This window comes from Phoca vitulina, unplaced genomic scaffold (genome assembly GCF_004348235.1).
Source record: "Phoca vitulina isolate PV1807 unplaced genomic scaffold, GSC_HSeal_1.0 scaffold8, whole genome shotgun sequence".
Classification (NCBI taxonomy): domain Eukaryota; kingdom Metazoa; phylum Chordata; class Mammalia; order Carnivora; family Phocidae; genus Phoca; species Phoca vitulina.
The window spans coordinates 35,125,400-35,147,048 of NW_022589711.1; the positions used below are offsets into that span (position 1 = coordinate 35,125,400).

At 39.2% G+C, this 21,649-nt stretch overlaps 1 protein-coding gene across 1 annotated transcript; it reads left to right on the plus strand.

Annotated features, from left to right (window-relative positions):
- The first annotated feature begins 1,485 nt into the window (after positions 1-1,485).
- Positions 1,486-16,711, plus strand: ABHD10 (abhydrolase domain containing 10, depalmitoylase). The gene is made up of 5 exons (XM_032406525.1): positions 1,486-2,226; positions 5,158-5,341; positions 10,506-10,617; positions 10,940-11,077; positions 15,864-16,711. Exons 1-5 carry the CDS (start codon positions 2,088-2,090, stop codon positions 16,206-16,208), a joined length of 918 nt encoding a protein of 305 aa, XP_032262416.1. The 5' UTR covers positions 1,486-2,087; the 3' UTR covers positions 16,209-16,711.
- Positions 16,712-21,649: the final 4,938 nt, after the last annotated feature.

Sequence of the window (21,649 nt, forward strand, 5' to 3'; positions counted from 1 at the left end):
GAGAAATGGCCCTGAACAATATGTCCTATCACTCCTGTTAGTGAGGGCAACATTGACAGTGGGTATGGAAACAGATTAGTTTATTTCAAGCCCATCACTGTGGGTAAAAGCATCTTCACCTGATCTAGCCAGTTTTTCCTGATTTGTTATACTGATAAGGGTGGATAGAGAAAACAGTCCTTGTATGACACTTTTCCCATTATGGAGACAAGGCAGTTTTTTTGTTTGTTTGTTTGTTTTTTCATTTTGCTGCACATAAAATGCAAGATCTGCAAAAATAAAGGGAGAGAAGAAGGACAGGAATGATTGAGAATATTTGCAATTATTCAAAAACCACAGTGAGAAATGTTGATTATTAAGATATAAGGGATAGTGAAGTGATGTGCTTTGTGTATCACCTTACCGATTTAGGTCCTTTGTAGTCTACAACGGGCCTAATGGAGAACTGGCAAAATAGCTCACCAGCTTTTGGAGTGCCACCTGAAATCAAGCAGCCCTGCTTGCTATCTATTTCTGGCACTACACCACTCAAGAAAGATCTATTTAATTTTTATTTAACTAACTTTTTCAGTATGTTCCAATAAGACAGGTTCTCAGGACTCCAAAGATAGGCTGGATTCACTGTATCCAAACTTTGCCTTTAACTCTAGCATCAATCATTGCTCCACAATTTATGACCAACATAGTAAAGTGGCTTTACTTAAGTATTATACCAACCACAGTAGCCTGAAGTAGAAAAAAAGATCTTACTTGTTGATGCTTGACACCCCCAGGATTAATTTGAAGGGTGCCAGAGCTAGAATTCAGAAACCCTTGTACAATTTATTCAACCATTTTTCTATTATTGACTTCCATTTTTTCTTCTGCTTCCTTCTAAAAATGGTGATGTAGCTGATAGTATGCCTCCTTATGAACTAGTGTTGTTTTCTACAGGAGAGTCACAAACTGGGGCCACTGGGTCAAGGACATTGAAAATGATGCATATTTTAAATCCTAATAGGTGTGGTGAGATTACCTGACATAAAAGTTTAGCAATTAACCTCCCACCAACCCTACACGAGTGCCAGTTTCCCAGCATCCTTGCCTATAGTTGCTCTTTTTAATTTTTGCGAATCTGATGCGTGAGAAAAATAACGTTATTTTTTCAACGCACATTTTTCAATTAGTGAAGTTGAACATCTTTACATATGAACTGCCTATTCACAGCCATCGACCAATTCTATTAAATTATAGGTTTTTTCCCTTATTTCTAGGAGCAGGCTGAATAGAAGTATTATTGTTCTGTTATCTGTGCTGTAAAATCAGTTTTTCTAGACTCTCATTTGACTCAAGATGACTTTTGCCATTCAAAAAGTTGAAATACATACACATTTTTATTTTTTATGATTTTGTTTCATATCTTGCTTAAGAAAGTCCCTTCTTTCCCCAAACTCTGAAATATGCTCAGTGTATTTAAATCCTCTCAATTTTATTCTTCCGTTGAGATCGTTTATCTACTGGGATTTATTTTTGCACATAACATAAGGCAGGGGACGGAATAATTCAAAAATTCAGTTGTCAGGCATACAAAGAGCTAGAGCAAAAAACGAAGGAGCCGTGAGTAGGTCCACTCCGGATATTTCTGCAAGCAGGATTAAGGTCAGATCTTGGAAGCATTTCCGGTAAGGCTTAAAACTGTCGGGGCGGGAGAGCGATTTGTAATGCAAGCAGCCTAGCTAGCTAGCATCTTATGCTTTCGCTCCCTAGTGTCCTCAGGATGATGAGACGGTTTCCTATCTAGGAACGTTGGATACGGGTTCTCTCGGCGCCTCCAGCCACGGAATATCTATCTGCCCATTGAAAAAGTCGCCTAATGAAGTCACTCAAAACATTCCGAAGCATCAAAGGCAAAAACTGAAAGAATCAACTGTCCAAGAGCGAGAGGAGGGCCCGCACGACGACGCTCTGCGCATGTGCGCTCTCTGGTGCTACTCGCCCGGGGTGCTCTTTAGCAAGTCCGGGCTTCCGGCTGGCGGCGCACGCGCAGCCTCAGTTATTGTGCACTGAGCGACTGTGGGTCAGCTCGGTGCTCAGGGGCCGCTGGGAAGATGGCCGGAGTGGGCATGGCGGCTCTGGGCGCTTGGGTGCCTTGTCGGAGGTGGAACAAAGCGGCAGTCTTCGGCTTCCACCGTGGCCTCACCGCGTTACTCGCAAGGAAGCCCAAGGGGACGCCGCTGTGGCTCCCAGGTGAGTGTCCGAAAGGCGGGAGAAGTACGCGTTCTTTCGAACATCGGGTTCAGTCCGTTCCTGTCTAGTGCGTTTTTGGCGCCCTATTTCAAAATGCTCTTCTCCCATTCTCAGTACCCCAGTTTTAGGCGCTTTCAACAATTCTGGTGAAGGCAGTAAGAAGACCTCTTCCTGGCCCCCCGGTATCCTGCACAGCCCGGGCCCTTGCTGGCGTTTTCCGCTCTGCAGTTTTAAGGATTCTACTCCCTGCCTGCCTCCCCGCGTTAAGCGCCAACCCTAGGAAATATTAAGATGGGCGTTTATTAGTTGCTTTTTCTTTCCTTTTTCTTCGGGTCTAAGGGGTTTACAAATCTTGACTCTGTTAGGATGCTTAGACCTGCCTTTGTTTCACTTGAGGGAATTTACGGTATGAACTTTTTTGTTGTTGCAAAAGTGTAGACGCCGCCATCAAGCCTAATTTCTAATTTTGCCTTCTCGATGCTCCCTGCTCAGTGAAAACCATAATCATTACTCAACAAAGGAAACTAGAATTTGGACCAAAAATGAGAGCATCTGAATGTTTTCTTTATCTTGTCTTTGATTCTTCCTCATACCACCCTACCCTCAGTAAATATAGTCTGTCTTTCTGAATTGTGTCTTTTTATTCTCCGGTTTTGTTGTTTACACCTTTGCCATACAAGCTGTCAGGTGCACTGTGCTTGGAATAGAAACGTCATTGCTGATACCCTTTGTTTTAGTTAAAATTTTTAAATGTATATAATCGGTTTAACTTACATTTAATTGTATACAACCTAAAGGCTTGTTATATGTAAGTTCCTCTATCGAAGTATGGTATGTCAGTTCATTAACTAGATTGTAATACTCTTTCATCTATTTGGCACATCATTGAGGACTTAACGCATCAGCCTTTGAGCTAATCGTTGTAGTATAATAAGATCATTTATGGGTGTAATGTTAAGAACCTGTCCACTTACAACTCACCAGAATGAAGTAAATTGTAATTGTCTCCAGAAGAAATTCCTGTTTTGGGAAGTAATATCAAGAAGAGGATAGGAGGGATTTTTTGAGTGCTGAGCTAAGGAAATGGGAGGTTGACATTTTTGCAAATACAGTTTACCAACCAACGTAACTGGCCCCTACTAGCCCCTGGTTTTCGCTAACAGTTTTAAATCTGGCATATTTCACTATACACTGAAACTTTGAAACACATATGTAATAAGGATAGCTTTACGCCTTCAATTCAGTTTTTAAAAATTCAACTTCTCAGGCTGCCTGGATGGCTCAGTTGATAGAGTGTAGGACTCTTGACCTCAGGTTCGTGAAGTAGAGCCTACTTTAAAAAAAAAACAAACTCAAATCCAAAATGAAGGATGCTTTTATCAACTCACGTGGAGGGGGCCGAGATGTTTTCATTGGCCACAGTAAAGGAGAGGAAGGTTTCATTTACTATAGTCCAGAAAAAGACTGTAAGGAAATACACATTTTTGTTTTTAGATTTATTTATTTATTGAGAGAGAAAGCACGAGTGTGTGTGTGTGCGCGCACGCGGCTGGGGGCGGGGGAGGGAGAGAGAGAATCCCAAGCGGACTCTGCGCTCTTCACCGAGCCGATGCGGAGCTTCATCTCACACCCAAGATCATGACCTGGGCAGAAATCAAGAGTTGGACGCTTAACCAAGTGAGCCGCCCAGGCACCCCACAAACCTAATTTCTCTGGAAGGAGGAGGTGGGATTATAAATGACTTAATGTTCTTTAAATATCTTTTTACTTTTTTTTAAGAGCAAGTATAGATTTTATGGTAGGAAAAAACTTCAAAAACAATGAAACAATGAGTAACCTTGTAAAGTTTGCCAATTGTACTGTTGTACTTAAATTGCCTGAAGATCTGTGTAGCATTCACAAAAAGCCAACCAACAAATAAAACACATAGTGATTGCAGAGCCCTATGAGAAATCTTTTTCCAAAATGGTACTATTATGAATTATTCAAGGTCACTTGTAAAGAAACTGCTCGCTGAAGCCATCCCAGCTGATAGAGTCATGATTGGCTCTTACCATGGCCCATGATTCTGTGGGTGGCGAGGGAGCCAGTAGTGAAAGTGGCACACCAGCACCCCCACCTTTGGAACAGTTTCTCAAGGGCAGACCAGACTTGTTTCTCCCCCTCCCTGCCAAAAAGTAGAGGATGTGGAACTCCTCAAACATTGAAAAAATTAAAAAAATCTCACAAGAGAAGGCTAAAACTAGTGTAGAGAAATCTGAACGTTGATTGATACTATTTAGGACAGATGATACAGCAGCAACAGGAAAACATTTTTTACAAGTCTTTATCTTTTATTGCCTTGAAATTTCCTCCTCATTGCATATTTTGGAAGAATCAAGATTGGACCTTGGTCAAAGGCACTGATTTTGATACGAGTTCAGAAAATACCATGCATAGGCTTGTGATTTTAGTACTTCAAGTCTTTTTGTTTTTCCTCTTAAATGGAAGTAGTTTTGACATCAATTTGACAAGTTAAGAAAGCTAAGATTGAAAATACACAATTGACCCTTGAACAACATGAGTTTGACTGCAAAGGTCCACTTATACATTGGTTTTTTTTTAATAAATATAGTACACTACTGTAAATGTATTTTCTATATGATTCTCTTAACATTTTCTTTTCCCTAGCCTACTTTGTTGTAAGAATATGATATGTAATATATACGACATACAAAATATGTGTTAATCAACTGTTTATGTCATCGGTAAGGCCTCCAATCAACAGTAGGCTATTAGTTAAGTTTTTGGGGAGTCAAAAATTTCACGCAGATTTTCGACTATGTGGGGGGTTAGCACCCCAACCCTCATGTTGTTCAAGGGTCAATTGTATATGGTTTTCCAAAAACAGTATTTGTGAACTGTAGTTTATGTTTTGTGTACTTTGTTTAGCTTGCAGACAAAAGACATCAGTCTCTTTCCTTAGTCGACCAGACCTTCCAAACCTGGCTTATAAGAAGCTAAAAGGCAAAAGTCCAGGAGTTATCTTCATCCCTGGCTATATTTCTAATATGAGTGGTACAAAAGCATTGGCGATTGAAGAGTTTTGCAAATCTCTAGGTCACGCCTATATAAGGTAGGAACAATGCATTTCAGAGAAAATACTACTACCATTTAGCATGGCAATAGAGAATTATTTCTGCTCTAACCAATTAAAGCAAATGCCAGTGTTTTTATGGATTAACTTATTTTAATGGTCTGTAAACTTTAACCTTGTGATTTAGGGCTATCATAAATGCAACCTTTAAAAGACCTTTTTTAATGGTCTTTGTGCCACACTGACAATGCTGGCAGGAAAGGAAACTACTGGTAACTAAACTCTGGATAGAATAATCCAACATGACAGCAAACCAATAATAGTAGTTGGCTTTCTTGTAATGTCTTATAATTATATTGTGGTTTTCCATTGGGGACTTAAAGGCTTTTATTTGGCCACTCTTAATAACTCTACTTTTAAAATATGTATTTAAGAATATTGTATATTTTTCATGTCTCTTACCTAGGATCTTTTAAGTTCTCATTTCCCATCCTCTTCCTATTGAGCCCATTCTTCCCCTTGGTTTTAAGTGTAGTCTATAACTCCTAAATTTTTTTCTCTGGCTTAGTATTTTCATTGGCTTTCCATGCCCCTATAAAAAAATAAAGTATTCGAAAATTAGTATTGTATAATTCACCTTTCCACTGAGGTTTCTCTTTCCCCTCACTCCTGTAGGTGAATATGTAGAAGCATAAATAGAGAGGATATGTGTTGTTTAACCAAAATTTGGTATCACAGTTCCTAGTATTTCATACTGATAATTATTTTAGTAAAACAGTGTGCTTACATTGTTGTTATTGGGTTTGTTTACCTGTAACAATCATTTATGTAATATAATTATATATAATATAATTATACTATATATAATATAATATAATTATATATATAATATATATATAATTTGCCAGAAGAGATAGTATGGTTTAGTAGAAAGAACACTGGCCTGGGATTCAAGAAGTATAGGTACTAGAATCAGTTCCAGCAGTAACTGTGACAAGGTGAGTCAGCTGATAAACACTGGACCTGTTTTCTTCATCATAAAAAAGGGGCAGGTTGAGCTAAAGATGGTTTCTGAATCCTTTCTATCACTAACAGCCCAAAAATGTATTCATCTAAATTGTTAGTAGTTTCACTAACATTCACTCAGTGGGTCTAGAAAATACATCTTTCAGAAATAAGATAGTAAATAAATTTTAAAAACAAAACTTTTAGATTTTATTCAGTATATTAGCCGAGATTATGTCAACTATATGGATTTAGTGTTACTCCTTTTATCATATTAACTGAGTGGTTTTATTTTCATGCTCAGAACTTTTAAAAATCTGCACTGACTTAACTGTTATTCTGAAGACTGGACTATCTTTTCCAAGTAGACTTTCTAGTACTATTGCTGGGTACTGTAAAATACGCAGCGAATTCTAAAACATGGCCATTGTTCTTAAGATCAGGTTGGGGAAACACAAGATAAAATACATATGAGAAATTGAGCAAAAATACTCATCAGAATGTGATTGTGTCAAAAGAACAGTATACTTAATTGCACAAAGTGAGAGAAAACTGAGGATTGAAGTGGATAAAAAATACTTCATAAAGGCACACTGAAGGTGTGGGTAAGAAGGAAGAGCTATACAGGAAGGAGCACTACCCGGATCAAAGCATGATAATATCAGAAAAATTGCCATCATTCTTTTTGTCCCCAAAAGAATTTGAATCAAGAAATCGCCATTTTACTGGTTCTTGAATTTAAATTGAGACTATGAGCACTGTAACCAGTTCCTATCTCCCTATAAGGCATGAAATCTCTAGGTTTTCTGCATTTTGGATACATATGAAATACATTTTTTAAAGGTAAATAAACACGATTGAATTATAATGTATACAGACCATTAAGTGGTACTGTGTTAAAACATAGCCTAAATATATTTTATAAACCTTATAGAAGTATAGCCCTTCACTACAAAGTTTTAATTCGACCAAATTCCTTTTTATTTGCTTTTATCAAACTTGATTGCAATCTAATCACTATTAACTATTGATTGCATTTTAGCTTGTTATAGGAGATTTTATCTTTTATTTATACTCCAGTTCCTCAATTTATTTTTGTTGTGTTTTTGGCTGTAAGATCTTGGATCTTGAAGAAATAGTTTTGTATATTGTACAAGAAGTGGTACATATGGCTATAGGAAAATGGTTTCTTGATGTCCTGTCACCATGCCTAACATAAGATTGAGTCAGAGCTCAGGAATGTAGCACATGGCATGAGGGCTGGTATTCTCTCATAGTTATTTGTCATAAAATATTTAATTGTAGATTTGGGGATATGTCCCAGAGTGTTGAGGCTGCTAGAACAGTGGTGTGTTGCTGTGTTTTAAAGTCCTAAACAGCTGAATATGTTTGAATTGTCTCCGTGCCTTCATTAGGGTTCAACAAGAGTGAACTGTATTTTTTACTTATACCTTTTAAAGATTTTATTTTTATTATTTATTTGACAGAGAGACACAGCGAGAGAGGGAACACAAGCAGGGGGAGTGGGAGAGGGAGAAGCAGGCTCCCCGCAGAGCAGGGAGCCCGATGTGGGACTTGATCCCAGGACCCTGGGATCATGACCCGAGCCGAAGGCAGTCGCTTAACCGACTGAGCCACCCAGGCGCCCTTTACTTATACCTTTTAGTGTCACTAAATGTTTACATTTCCCTCTTTGGAGGGACTCCACATGTATTCTGCATCTGCATCATATATTTAGAAGGCAGCTGTAAAAGATGCAGCCAGTAGAGATGCCTGATTGCCCACCAGGGGAGGGAGAAGGAGGATTGGCTGGTGTCTTCCCTCTTCTCTTGGGTCTGTCTGCCATGTTCCCTGGATTGCGAGTAGTAATAACTGATGGAGACTTCAGCAGCAGCCTTGTTACACAATTCCCATGGGTCCCAAATCATTTCACTTTATACCTGAAGAAAATGTTTATTTCTTCTTTCTCCATGACTTATAAATTCCTAAGAAAATGTTATATGCTATATATCTCATATATTCTTACATGTACACTAAAAACACTAGGATTAGTTTTCACCAGATTTGAAGAGTAAGCAAAACATGAAAGCTTCAAATTTGAATAAAGTGATTCTTTTGACTTTTATCTTCCACTTTTATTTATTTAGTATGTGTTGTGATAGTCAGTGTATGAGGCTTACATGCCTCACCTCTGTGAAGAATGCAGAGACAAACCAAGAATGGTGTTCCCCGTGAGGATCTGTCAGTCTCACAGCGATGACAAGGCGCACTACACACACAAACTGTCTTACAGAGCAGGTTGTAAAAAATTGATTGTAACTGCTAAAAATGAATTCTATATAAGTTTCATGAGGTAGAGATTTTTTCTTCAGCTTTTCTGGGAAGTTTTTCCAGCAAAAAAAAGGTTCATTTGGACTAAGCTTTAAGAGTATATGAGCTGTGAAGGTGGAAGGAGAAGGTACTCCAGGTGAAGAGTATAGTATGAGGCATGAAACAGGACAGAAAGCAAGAGCCAGTTGAGTAACAGCAAGTTGATCAGCTTGGCCAACGTGGCAGTTGCCTCTGATGAAATGATAAAAGGTTGATCCAAGATGACCAGAAGCTAATGGTCTATAAAAACAGGCTGACATGCTAAATGTTTATGTTGTATATCACAGGGAACCACTGAAATTTATGCCATGTCAATATAATGTTGCAGAAAAAAAACCTGACAGATATAAAGTGGATCCGTTTGGAGAGAGAGAGTCATAAAAACACAGGAGGCTACTGTGCTAGGCCGGTTTTGTAGCATGATACTGGTCTTAACAAATTGCAGAGAGAGATGAATGAGGAGAAATGAGAGGGAGTGAGCGAGGATGGGGGGGGCAGCGTTCTGGAAAAAACAGATTTGAATAAAACGGTCTGCTCTTGAAGAACTGACATGGTCAGACAAACATTTGAAACTTGATTACAACATAATACAAAAAGTGTTGAGTGAGTACATACAAAAGAAAGTGACTGATGGGAGTAAGCGGGGCATGTATGTCAAAGAAAGTGCCTCAAAGGAAGTGCCTTGACTTAATGAGTAGGAGTTTGGGTGGGGAAGGAAGGCTTTCCAGGCAGTGGGACTGCATGCAAAGGCTCAGCATTACGAAAGGGCTTACCCAGGCACTGGGGTTTAAGGCAATCTGCAGGTGTGGTATGATACTTCATGATCTGTTGAACTGAGGCCTTGAAGGAGAGGGAGAATGTACAGATCACACAGACTTTGAGCCTGGAGAACTAGAAAGTTGGAAAGAGAAGCAGACTAACAGGATGAGCTGGTGTTCATAAATTTGATTTGCCTCTTTCTCTTTCATTAATTTAGTAAATACTAAGCATGTACCATATGCAAAGTACTGATCTAGGCACTGGGAAAGCAGTGGTGAACAAAATAGTCCGGGCCCAAATGGTGCTTCCATTCCAGTGTGGGAGACAGACCACAGTCACGTTTCTTATATGTCAAGTAGCAGTATCTGCCATGAAGAAAATAAAGCAGGGTTAGGAATTCGAGAATGATGAAAGGAGCACAATTTTGGATTGAGTTGGTCACAGAAGGCATCGCTGGGGATGTAACATTGGAGCCTGAGGCCTGAATGAAGTGAGGGAGCGAGCAAAGTGGATATCTGGGGGTGTAGAGAGAGCAGCTGATGTAAAAATCCCAAGGCACAAACATGGGTGGTGTATTCCATTAACTTCAAGAAGGCGAGTGAAGATATAGTTGGGAGGGAGGCAACAGGAAGAAACGAGATCAGAGAGGTAGTCAGAGGCCGCGGGATGGTAAGGACCTTCATAGTTTATTTAAAGATTATAGAAAGCTTTTGGAGGGTTTGTGCAAGACATGATTTTTGCTTTAAAAGGATCACTGACGACATGGGGAAGAGACTACAAGGGTAGGAAAGGCAGGCAGGAGACAGGTGGAGACTGTCACGCTGGTCCAGGCAGAGGAGATAGTGACGTGGAGCCGCCACTGGTGGCGGGGAAGGTGAGAGAGTTAGTGGATGGAGGCGATATTTGAAGGTTATGCCAGTAGGGTCTGCTGAAATACGTATTGACCTCAGTGTTTTATCTTAATATATTTTAAGCATTGTAATAATGATAAATGTGCTGTCTTCCTTAAAAATCAGAGAAACAAACATAGATAGATATCTAGCTATAGATTTGTTTTCCCTTTCTCTAGGTTTGATTACTCCGGAGTTGGAAATTCAGATGGCAACTTACAAGAATGCACAGTGGGAAGATGGAGAAAAGATGTTCTTTCTATAATTGATGACTTAGCTGAAGGGCCACAGGTGGCTGTTTTTGTTAAATATGATTATTAACTAACCTCATGATTTTTGAGCTCTTTCTTTAGCTATGAAAATTTAGTAGTTTAAATGTTTAACCATCACTTTTGGTATTTGATTTAAAATTGTTCTATTGTTTTCATTTTCTCGTAAAATGTAAGTAAGCTTTTTACTTTTCACTGCAATCATAATTTTAATTCTACTTTGTGCCAAATATTAAAAGTCTGGGAGCTAATGGATGTAGAAGAAAAAAAGTACATACATAAATTACTCAATCCACTTACAGAAAAGAAAATTCCTCTTTAAAAGTATGAATTTTTATTTTTAGATACTAGTTGGATCTAGCCTTGGTGGATGGCTTATGTTTCATGCTGCAATCGCAAGGCCACAGAAGGTTGTTGCCCTTATTGGTGTAGCAGCAGCTGTAGATGGCCTCGTGACACAGTTCGGTCAGCTTCCTGTTGAGGTAAGTCACAAGCAACCTCAACATATATCTCCTGTCGTTCTCCTGCTCCCTCTGTCTTTGAATATTCATTCATGTGTCATCTGTCCTTTGACTTCCTATGCTGGCTCATCTTTTGCCTTAGCTGCCTTTTTGTATATAATCTCTGCCTTCTTTAACTAATTGGTCTCTTGTTCAAGGTTTCCTTTTTTTCACAGCCTCTTCAAATCATTCTCCCACATATTTGAGCCACGTTAATGAAAACACACTTTAAATTTCTTTTTTTTTGCAACATTTTCTTTATTAATCACATTTACTTATCATACATTGTGATCTCTTTTTGTACCTCTTATTCTTATTTTTGGCATATGGGAAATAGTACTTATTCTTATGATCATGTTAGACTTGGCTCATCAATTATGAAACTTTTTTTTTTTAAGCCTGAAAGCAGGCTCAGAGCCTTTCTCAGTGGAGCTCTCCAAGTACACATTATCAGTGGATCTGAATTAGCACACAGGAGATGAGATTTGCCATTCCTCTCTTAGACACCTAGTTGGCATTATTTTCTACTGCTAATTCTCACTTAAAAAAAAAAAAAAGTGCTTTTCATTACTAGCATGCCCTTTCAGCAAATCATGGTTGAAATGAGGTTTCTGAAATGAATGAAGGTAATTTATTTGTTACAGTTCATTATTGGACATATGTTTAAGCACTTCAGTTGTCTGCAGGGGTAAAGAAATCATGGGTCATAGCTGTTTATTTTTGTATATTTTGTTACTGTTTTGCAACCAGTTGAGTTCTCTGCATGTCTTTTGCCTAAGGATCTAGATGTCACCTGTGGGACTATGATCCTGGTAGGACTGAGGCACAGAAAATTTAAGGAAAACAGTCGAGTAGTGGTACAAAAAGTGTTGTCCCAAGGCCAGCAGTGTCAGCATCACCTGAGAAGTTGTTAGAAATGCATGTTCCTGAGCTTTCCCCGAGACACTGGGAGCGCGGCCCAGTGATTTGTTTTAACAAGCCCCTCCAGTGAAGTTGGAGAACCACTGCTCTAGAGAGTGGACGAGCACATGGAGGAGGAAAGGAAATAAAAAGGAGGAAGAGAGCACATGTAGTTTTGAATAGTAGAGTATGGTTGACTTTGCTTCAAGTTCTGCATGGATACATACCAGTGCCATATATTACCTGTTCTAAGCTTATTTCTCAGTCCACATTCTTCTCAGCTTCTTAAGAAATGGCATTTTCTGGGGGCGCCTGGGTGGCTCAGTCATTAAGCGTCTGCCTTCGGTTCAGGTCGTGATCCCAGGGTTCTGGGATCGAGCCCCGCATCGGGCTCCCTGCTCAGCGGGAAGCCTGCTTCTCCCTCTCCCACTCCCCCTGCTTGTGTTCCCTCTCTTGCTGTGTCTCTCTCTGTCAAATAAAATCATTAAAAAAAAAAGAAAGAAAGAAAAGAAAGGGCATTGTCTGCATATGCAGGTTCTATGTCATTTCCTCTGAGGGCTGAAATTACAAAGCTGGTCTTCTTTGTACTTATCTCCTATTTCTGATTTTTTGTTTGTTTGTTTTCTTAGTTGTTTTTCATACATAGTTGCTCAATGTTCTCATGCTGCTAAATTCTCCTACCATTGCATCTTTCTGCATATAAACTTTGAACCCTTTACCCCATCCTCTAACTCAATTAAATAGTGTTTCTCCTAGTAGGAAATTATTTCAAGAGCATAGCAGATTGGGAAGGAGGTGATTAAATAATTTTTTCGTTGTTGTGATGGTAAATGACAGGATCTTTGTACATTTCTTTTTTTGTGTGTCTATCCCCATCACTCAGGGAGGATATGGTAGATATCCCCTAAGTGACTGAGAAGATCTATAGCCTGCAAGTCAGGGCATGTCTTTGCGAATCCTAAATCAGACCAGCAAATAGTTGTTAATAGAAGCATGTTAATTTAAAAGCATATGTAAGGGAAGAGCAGGGACACTAAGACCACTGTCTCTTCACAGAAGCAACTAGCTCTAACAATGGCAAGGCAGTGAAAGTGGTGATTTTTACTATCATCTTTAGCCCGGGCATTGTTAACACTCAGCGTTGCTTATTGTGTCGGAACTGACTCTAATGATGTCTCCTTTGAACACTAGAGGCCATCAGACAGGATGCACAGCTGTTTGGAACACAAGCTTCTCAACCACATCGCCTTGCTGTGGTTTCTTCTAGCTATATGACTTAGTGTAGAGTGTACATTTTCTTCAGTTAATGGTGTTTTTTGCTATTTCTGAACTTTTTGTTTTTGAGGGTTCAGTTACATATAACATTCTGTGAAGGGCAGTTTGTTCTTCAGATGGACAGTATTCATTCAATTCGATGGCAGGTAACAGCTGGGTGGGGGACGGGGATACTTAAAATGCAGCTGTTCTTAATTACGTCTCAGTAATTACCACCGGTTCCACTTCATCGAATAACCAGTGAAACTAAGTTCTAATTACTGAAATTAGAAATTTAGTAATTATCCTGAGTACTTTGAGGATCACTGAATATCATTTTTGGCCTAAATATTCAGTTCCCATGTTTTAATGAAGAAAATGCCTTGATATTAATATAGATTCATATATCTTATAGTTTTTTAGAATTTCATTAATTTCAAATCACTTGAAGACATGTTTAGGAGTATAGCTTTCAGATACACAGCTTTTTCACTGAATCAGTAAATCGTTTTGCAATTTTAAAAAATACATTAAAATGCCTAAATACATAGATTATATCATACATATTTTACTGTTTAAATTCTTGCTTTCCTTTCATATTTGCAGTAAATTAACATATTTTAAACATGGAAAAATCATACTATCTTCACTGAATATTTATTTATTTATTATTTTTAAGATTTTATTTATTTATTTGAGAGAGAAAGAATGAGAGAGAGAGCATGGGGGTTGGGAGGGTCAGAGGGAGAAGCAGACTCCCTGCTGAGCAGGGAGCCCGATGCAGGACTTGATCCCAGGACTCCAGGATCATGACCTGAGCCGAAGGCAGTTGCTTAACCAACTGAGCCACCCAGGCGCCCCTCTTCACTGAAAGTTTAAATACAAAAATTTTCAATATATTATATTTGGTTTTTCTTTCCTTATATTTTTCCTTATTTTTGATAAGATGTCCACCTGTTTTTCTAGTCAGAAATGCCCTTAATATGATACGGTTGCAAGAGCCTTAAAAATATTTACATCTTGATATATTAGTTAAAGTTCTGATAATATTTCCAAATAATTTATTATATACAGATAAATCTTTGTGCTCAAGATGTTCATGGAAGTACCCAGCAGTGTGGAAATAGTTAATTAGCATAGATCCGGTATAATGGACTACTGTGCAACCTTTGAAAACTTCATAGAATTTTTTTAAAACCCAGATGTTATATAGACATACAGCAATGTAGAAAACTCTATATGAATGTGTAATAGATATCCATTTTACGTATTACATATATAAAACCAAATACATGGAGAAAAATACTGGAAGGAAATGAGCCAGAATATTAATGGTTGTTGTATCCAAGAGGTGGGATTATGTGTGATTAATTCTTTTTATAATTTCTATATTTCCCATGTTTTCTGTGATGAGTATACATTACTTTAATTAGAAAAAATTTTTAAGGGGTGCCTGGGTGGCTCAGTCGGTTAAGTGTCTGCCTTCGGCTCAGGTCATGATCCCAGGGTCCTGGGATCCCAGGATCCTGCTCAGTGGGGAGCCTGCTTCTCCCCCTCCCTCTGCCCTTCCCCTGCTGTGCTGTCTCTCTCTCTCTCTCTCTCAAATAAATAAATAAAATCTTTAAAAAAAATTGTTTAAGACAAATTATAATCTAAAAAGTAAAAATTCTTCAAGAATCAAAAGATACCCAGTGTTTCATCTTAAGGGAATAAGTGTGGAAATGATTTCCTTGTTCAGTTTTCAGGAAGTATTTGGAAGACTTCATTGTCTTCCAAAACAACACATTTTTTTCTCATTCCCTAGGACTCTGGAGGGCAAAAACAGTGCTTTTTTTTTGTAACATTTAACCTGAAATTCTTTTTCTTTTTTAAGATTTTATTCATGTGAGAGAGAGTGAGCAAGAGAGAGAGCGCACAAGCAGGGGGAGAGGCAGAGTGAGAGAGAGAAGCAGACTCTCCACTGAGCTGGGAGTCTGACACGGGGCTTAATCCCAGGACCCCAGGATCATGACCTTAACCGACTGAGCCACCCAGGCACCCCTAGCCTGAAATTCTATGTTTGATTGTGCCAGAGTAACTACTGTCTTATTTTTCATTTTTAGTTCTAGGCTTGATTCTTTTCTCCTCTTATTCCATCCCTATTTTAGTAACTTCACGTATAGACACTTCCAGTTTTGTGCTTTTGAAATCTAAACAATTGTTATTCCTATGATTTGGTTTTATATATTATGAATGATTTTCTCCCCTTCGTTTTCCCTTTCATTTGGGGTGAAGCAGCACCTGATTTAAGATGTTACCTGATGAAGCTAAATCTAAGTTTGAATCCTAGCTATGAGAGTTGTTACCTTTCAGTTTTAAACGTGAAATTTAACTTCTCTAGGCTCTAATACCCTCTTTTGTAAAAATGCAATAACAATTTTTATCCGGATCTTATGAGATACTGTGTGTAAAGTGCCTGTCACAGTACCTTGCATAGTGTTTAATTATCGATAATTAGCATTATTACATTTTTATCTCTTTTTTTTCCTCTTCTAGGACTGCTTTTCTTAGACTGTTTAAGACTATTGTGTGTGTTAGTGTTGCATACATTTATTTTCCTCATTTTCCCCAATAGGTCAAAAAGGAAGTAGAGATGAAAGGCGTGTGGGCCATGCCATCAAGGTACAGTGAAGAAGGAATTTATCACATTCAGTATAGTTTCATTAAGGAAGCCGAACACCACTGCTTGTTACATAGCCCTATCCCAGTGAACTGCCCCATACGATTGCTCCATGGCATGAAAGATGACATCATGCCTTGGCATACATCCATACAGGTTGCTGACCGAGTGGTCAGCACAGATGTAGATGTCATCCTCCGGAAACATAGTGATCACCGAATGAAGGAAAAAGCGGACATTCAACTCCTTGTCTACACTATTGATGACTTAATTGATAAGCTTTCAACTGTAGTTAACTAGAATCACATTTTTAGTTGGTATATAAACTCATGGATCCAGAAGATTGGCAGAGGGATAACAAATGAAAGACCCCCATACTTAGGTTTTTTTTCCTCTTGTCTCTACTTTGTAAATATCACACGAGTATTTATTTAATGATGTATACAAATGATACAAATTGTGAAGAAAGTACAAGCTGCTGTTTGGAAAATTTTCTCCTTCCTTCAATCCTTGACTTTTTTTAATAGAAGTATAGTTGACACACCAGTGTTATGTAATAGTTTCAGATGTACAACATAGTGATTGAACAGCTCTATATGTTATGCTCCGCTCACCACGAATGTACCTGCTACCTGTACTGTGTGGCGCTATTACAGTACCATTGACTCTATTCCCTGTGCGCTAGGTTTCATCTCTGTGACTTACTCATTCTGTAGCTGGAAGCCTGGACCTCCCACTCCCCCTCACTTATTTTGGTTCCTCCCCCCCACCTCCTCCCTCTGACAGCCACCAGTTTGTTCTCTGTATATATGGGTCTGTTTCTGCTTTGTTTGTTTATTTTGCTTTTTAGGTTCCACATATAAGTGAAATCATATCATATTTGTCTTTCTCTGTCAGACTTATTTCACTTAATCTAATACCCTCTAGGTCTATCCATGTTGCACTTTTTTTTTTTTTAATTAAAATATTTCTTTTTTATTCAAGAGATGTTTACCTGCTAAATGCTTATGTTAACCGGGACAGCTCTTAATTGTGTTCTCTTCTACTTAGAATTGTTAATAAAGCTGGAATTTTTTGTCTTTTGTTTGGTGTTGGTCATACACGGAGATTTGTAAAATTGCTTCTGATTTTAAAATGCAGTTCACAAAATATAGGACAGTGAAAAAATCTGAAATGATCAGAAAAAAGTCTGAAGCATAATAAAGTTCAAAAAGTAAGGCTGTCACTTTATATATTCTATTCTGCATGTTATATTTGAACTTAAGGTTATCCTTTTTTAAAGGCTCAAAACTTTACAGTAATAGAAAGGAAATACATCATTTCTAAATGTTGGCTTATATGTCATTTAAATGGGGGGACTTGATCTTAATGATGTAGTATATTCTAAAGAGGCAGTTAATTTTTATATATTATTGCCTGCCTGCAGAAACATTCCTTTTCTATTAATATGTGCATTAAGTACAAATAGCCAGGTGACTGTCATCTATGTCAGAGGGCTTTCTGAAGTGCAGAGATAGTAAGAAAATATGAAATGCAATTATTACATAGGTGTTTTTTGAGAACTAAAATGGGCTTGTACAGTAGTGAGCCTTGATATTACTGAGTTGGTGTCTTTCAGCTTTTAAGTTTTGTTGGACTTTATTTAGCCTGCTTAAGTTATGTCTGTCAAGGTAAAACAAATTGAAAACATATATAGAGAGAAAATCGTTGGAATAAAATTCCTGTGCCAAAGAAAGCTAACATAGCTTTCTGAGGCTTAGCCTCAGAGAGACCAGCTTACAAGGTGAGCCCTTGGCTGGTGTCTGGGAACTTGGCTTTTAGGAGGTTTCCACCATTCCCAGAACAGGTGAAAGTGGCTCATTTTGCCTAAACTGTATGAACAGTATGGTTTGTGCTGAACACCTTTCCCTCTGGGAGTCTGGAACTGTGATAGGTGCCAGGCAGAGGCTGCCTAAGTGGCCAGCTCCCAGTACCTGGACACTGAATCGCACAAGCTTGCCTGGTGGACAACATTTCACGTGTATTGTCACAACTTATTACTGGGGGAATTTCAGCTCATGTGGCATGACCACTGGGAGAGAATTCTTGAAACTTGTGCCTCATTTCCCCAGACGTCACCTCAGGTGTCTTTTTCCTTTGCAGATTTTGTTGTGTACCCTTTCACTAGGAAGTCCTAACTGTGAGTAAAACTAGGTGCTGAGTCCTGTGAGTCCTAACAAGTCATCGAAGCTACACTTGGTCTGCAGGACCCCTGACACAGATACTAAAAAGGTTAATGCCTTATAGGACTACAGTCTATGAGTTACACTGAACAGAGGTCATGGACCAAATACACACAAGTCACGCACGTGCCGCGGTGCCTCGTGCTAGCGTGAGTTGGTGGCCGGTGGCAGGGTGGCTGTTCCAGGGCCTGCGCCGCCCAGACACTGCTAGGCACGAGGACTCAAAAGATGAAGAGAAAGTGGCCCTGCCCATGGGACTTTTCTGGAGCTAAACGTCGTAATAAAATGTAATGAGCACGAGCAGAGATTCTTAGCGTTCCTGCAGAGGCATGTGCAGAGAGGTTAGCGACAGACTGTGCGGTGTGGGTTTAAAATCCCTGCTCACCATTTACAAACCCCGTAATTGCGCAATTTACTTAACCTCTTTGACGTTTTGTCAGCCGTAAAATGACATAAAGCTAGATAATAAAGCATAAGGATTCGATAAGTATAGTACATTTAGAACAATGATACATACACATAGGAGTCACGATCTTTTCCCTTACAATGCACTGAGCAGAGTCCGGTGAGAAACTGGTGGGCATAATGTGTGGGGGTTAGGAAGAAAAGAGGTAAGGAAGTGAGCAGGGCTTTTATGTAAAGCACCTTCCTCTCAAGATGCTAACTTGGAAGGTTAGTTGTATCATTTCAAATATTCAGAGGTTAGAAAAGGGGAGGAGAAGAAACCTTCACTATCTGAAGATAGGAAAAGCCGTTTTTTTGTTTTTTTTTAATATTTTATTTATTCATTTGAGAGAGAGCACAAGCAGGGAGACAGGGAGAAGCAGACTCCCCACTGAGCTGGGACCCTGACATGGGACTTGATCCCAGGACCTGGAGATCATGACCGGAGCTGAAGGCAGATGCCCAACTATCTGAGCCACCCAGGTGCCCCTGGAAAAGCTGTTTTAAAATTTAATACAGCTTTGCAAAGGGTAACATCACAAATTCCAAATGATTTCGTATCAGTGAGATCATGTATTACAGTGCATTGTTAATTACTTTAGTGGGGCTTTTCCCTGTTTTTCCCCAAAGCCCTCTTTTTTTTTTTTCTTTTCTAAAACCACTCCATGCCGTGTATCCAGTGACATGGAAAATGCTTGAACAACCAGCAGCCCCTGAGTGCCTTATCCTCTGGAACTCCTACATTAGTTTAAAAGCGACATGACCCTTCTAAACAATCTTAGCACATGGAATGGAGAGAGAGAAGGCAAAGGCCAATGATAAGGAAAGCTAAGTGAGGCCACAGAATAAATTCGCTTTTGCTGCATCTGTTGAGCTTAGAGGCATCTCCAGACACAAATCTAAACAGTATGCTGTTCTCTGAGCAGCCAATAGAAAGTTCTGTGTGGAGGAGAGGAGGGGAAGAAGAGCCTTGGGCAAGGCTGAGCTTTACAAAGCATGGAGCTGGCAGGGAGAACATGACCAGCCACACAACGGGTCAGTATGCCAAATTTTCATTAAATTTGAAACTTAAAAAATAAAATCCAAACGGGGTGCCTGGGTGGCTCAGTTGTTAAGCGTCTGCCTTCAGCTCGGGTCATGATCCCGGGGTCCTGGGATCGAGCCCCGCCATCGGGCTTCCGGCTCGGCGGGAAGCCTGCTTCTCCCTCTCCCACTCCCCCTGCTTGTGTTCCCTCTCTCGCTGAGTCTCTCTCTGTCAAATAAATAAATAAAATCTTTAAAAAAAAAAAGATTAAAAAAAAATAAAACCCAAACAACTAAGAAACTCTTAATTTCTGAAGGAAAGAAGAAGATGGATGGAATTTAAATACACCTTTTAAAGATCCCCTTTATATACACATCTAGTCATGTTTAATTTAGAAACGTAGTCATGTGGTATGCATAGTTGGTTTGATTAAAAAAAAAAATGTGCTGTTGTACATTTAAAGAATATGCCTAGAAAAAGGCAGGCAACTTTTCTTTTTTAACCAAATGTGTCTTTTGAGGAAATTATCCTTCCAAACATTTGGGCTCTCCCTTTTCTTGGGCTTTCAAGGTTTTGCTGACAGAAAAACTCTCGTCTACTAAAAAAATTAAAAATAGTAATATAAAGCTCAAATGTCAGTTTCCCATTTCCACCTCTCTGTTTCTAACACGTTTCTCACTGGCTCCTCTGTGCTCTCAAGAACAGCATTCTGTTTTCACCTTTTTGCTGGAACTTAAGCGCTTTGAGATTCTCGTGTATATACCAACCTCCCTGATGTCAGGAGCTTTGCTTTGAAATTGTTTACCCCAGAGCATCTCTGACCAAGCTGTGGCAGCTCCTTTGCTGGCTCCTCCTCCTTACCCACTGCATTAATGTTAACTTTCTGGTGAATTCTGACCTTGGCCTTCTTCTCCTGCTACTTACCCTAAGCAACCACACCCATGCTCCTAGTTTTTTGAGGGGCAGAGGGCGAGAGAGAATCTCAGGCAGACTCCCAGCTGAGCGCAGAGCCCAATCTCACAACCCTGACTGAGATCATGACCTGAGCCGAAATCAGGAGTCGGACGCTTAACCGACTAAGCCACCCAGGCACCCCCCACACTCCTAGTTTTAACCGCTACTTGCATGCAGATGATTCAAGTCCATTCCTCCATTCCAGACTTTTCTCTTGAGCTCCAGACTCATAAAACCAACTATCCAATGAACTGGGATGGATCGTGGGCCTCCCAGATGCAGTAAGTACAAACCTTGTTACCTCTCCCCTATATGGACCTCCCGAATATGAGTCCCCTTATGATAAATGGCACCACATTAACCCGTTATACAAGTCAAATTTGGGGTCATTCTGATCATCTTTTTCTTCACCCATATCAATCGGATGATTCTCTTTCCCTAATAAAAAACTCAAATTGTCTTGCATAAGTCCAATGGCCGGCAAAGCCAGTAAATATTTAACAGCTAGCTTTCCAGAAAAACAAAACAAAATAAAAACACCCTGATTTATAAATTTGCCAACATCCATGGCATAAATATTTCATTAATGACTGGTTTGAAGCTATTGCTGTCACTGAATACAACAAAGCTGGGGAGAAATGGCCAGTAGCACACCATTATATAGTAAATACACCATATAGAGACAATAAACATAATATCCTCAAAAGTACATGTAATAGTAAAATGAAGCAAAATAAATTAGGAAGTGATCCATTTTGAGTATTTAACATTTGTAATTTATTTAATTATAAGTTTATATAATTTAATTGCTGATAATGGCTGAGTGACAACTGGCTTTCACAATTCCTGAAAATTTAACCATGGGCACTTGCAAGCAGACTACTTTATGGTCTAGAGCCTCCTTGACAGCCAAGCCATATTTTTCTTCCTGTATGTCTCTTCTCTTTAATCCTATGCTTTGTTGATACTAGAACATTTTCACCTGCCTAATGAAGCTGTCTTTGCCAGCCACGTTCCTGACGTTCCCAACCCCTCCTGCTTCACCCCGTTCACCTGACAAACACCCACTCATCTTTTGAGGCTTAGGGTCATCTCAT

What these genes read in the sequence shown, in the direction of transcription:
- ABHD10 (XM_032406525.1), top strand. Translation starts at nt 2,088, where the DNA reads ATGGCCGGAGTGGGCATGGCGGCTCTGGGCGCTTGGGTGCCTTGTCGG. An exon ending in CTAGGTCACGCCTATATAAG is followed by an intron (nt 5,342 to 10,505) that starts GTAGGAACAATG and finishes CCCTTTCTCTAG; the next exon opens with GTTTGATTACTCCGGAGTTG. An exon ending in TCGGTCAGCTTCCTGTTGAG is followed by an intron (nt 11,078 to 15,863) that starts GTAAGTCACAAG and finishes TTTCCCCAATAG; the next exon opens with GTCAAAAAGGAAGTAGAGAT.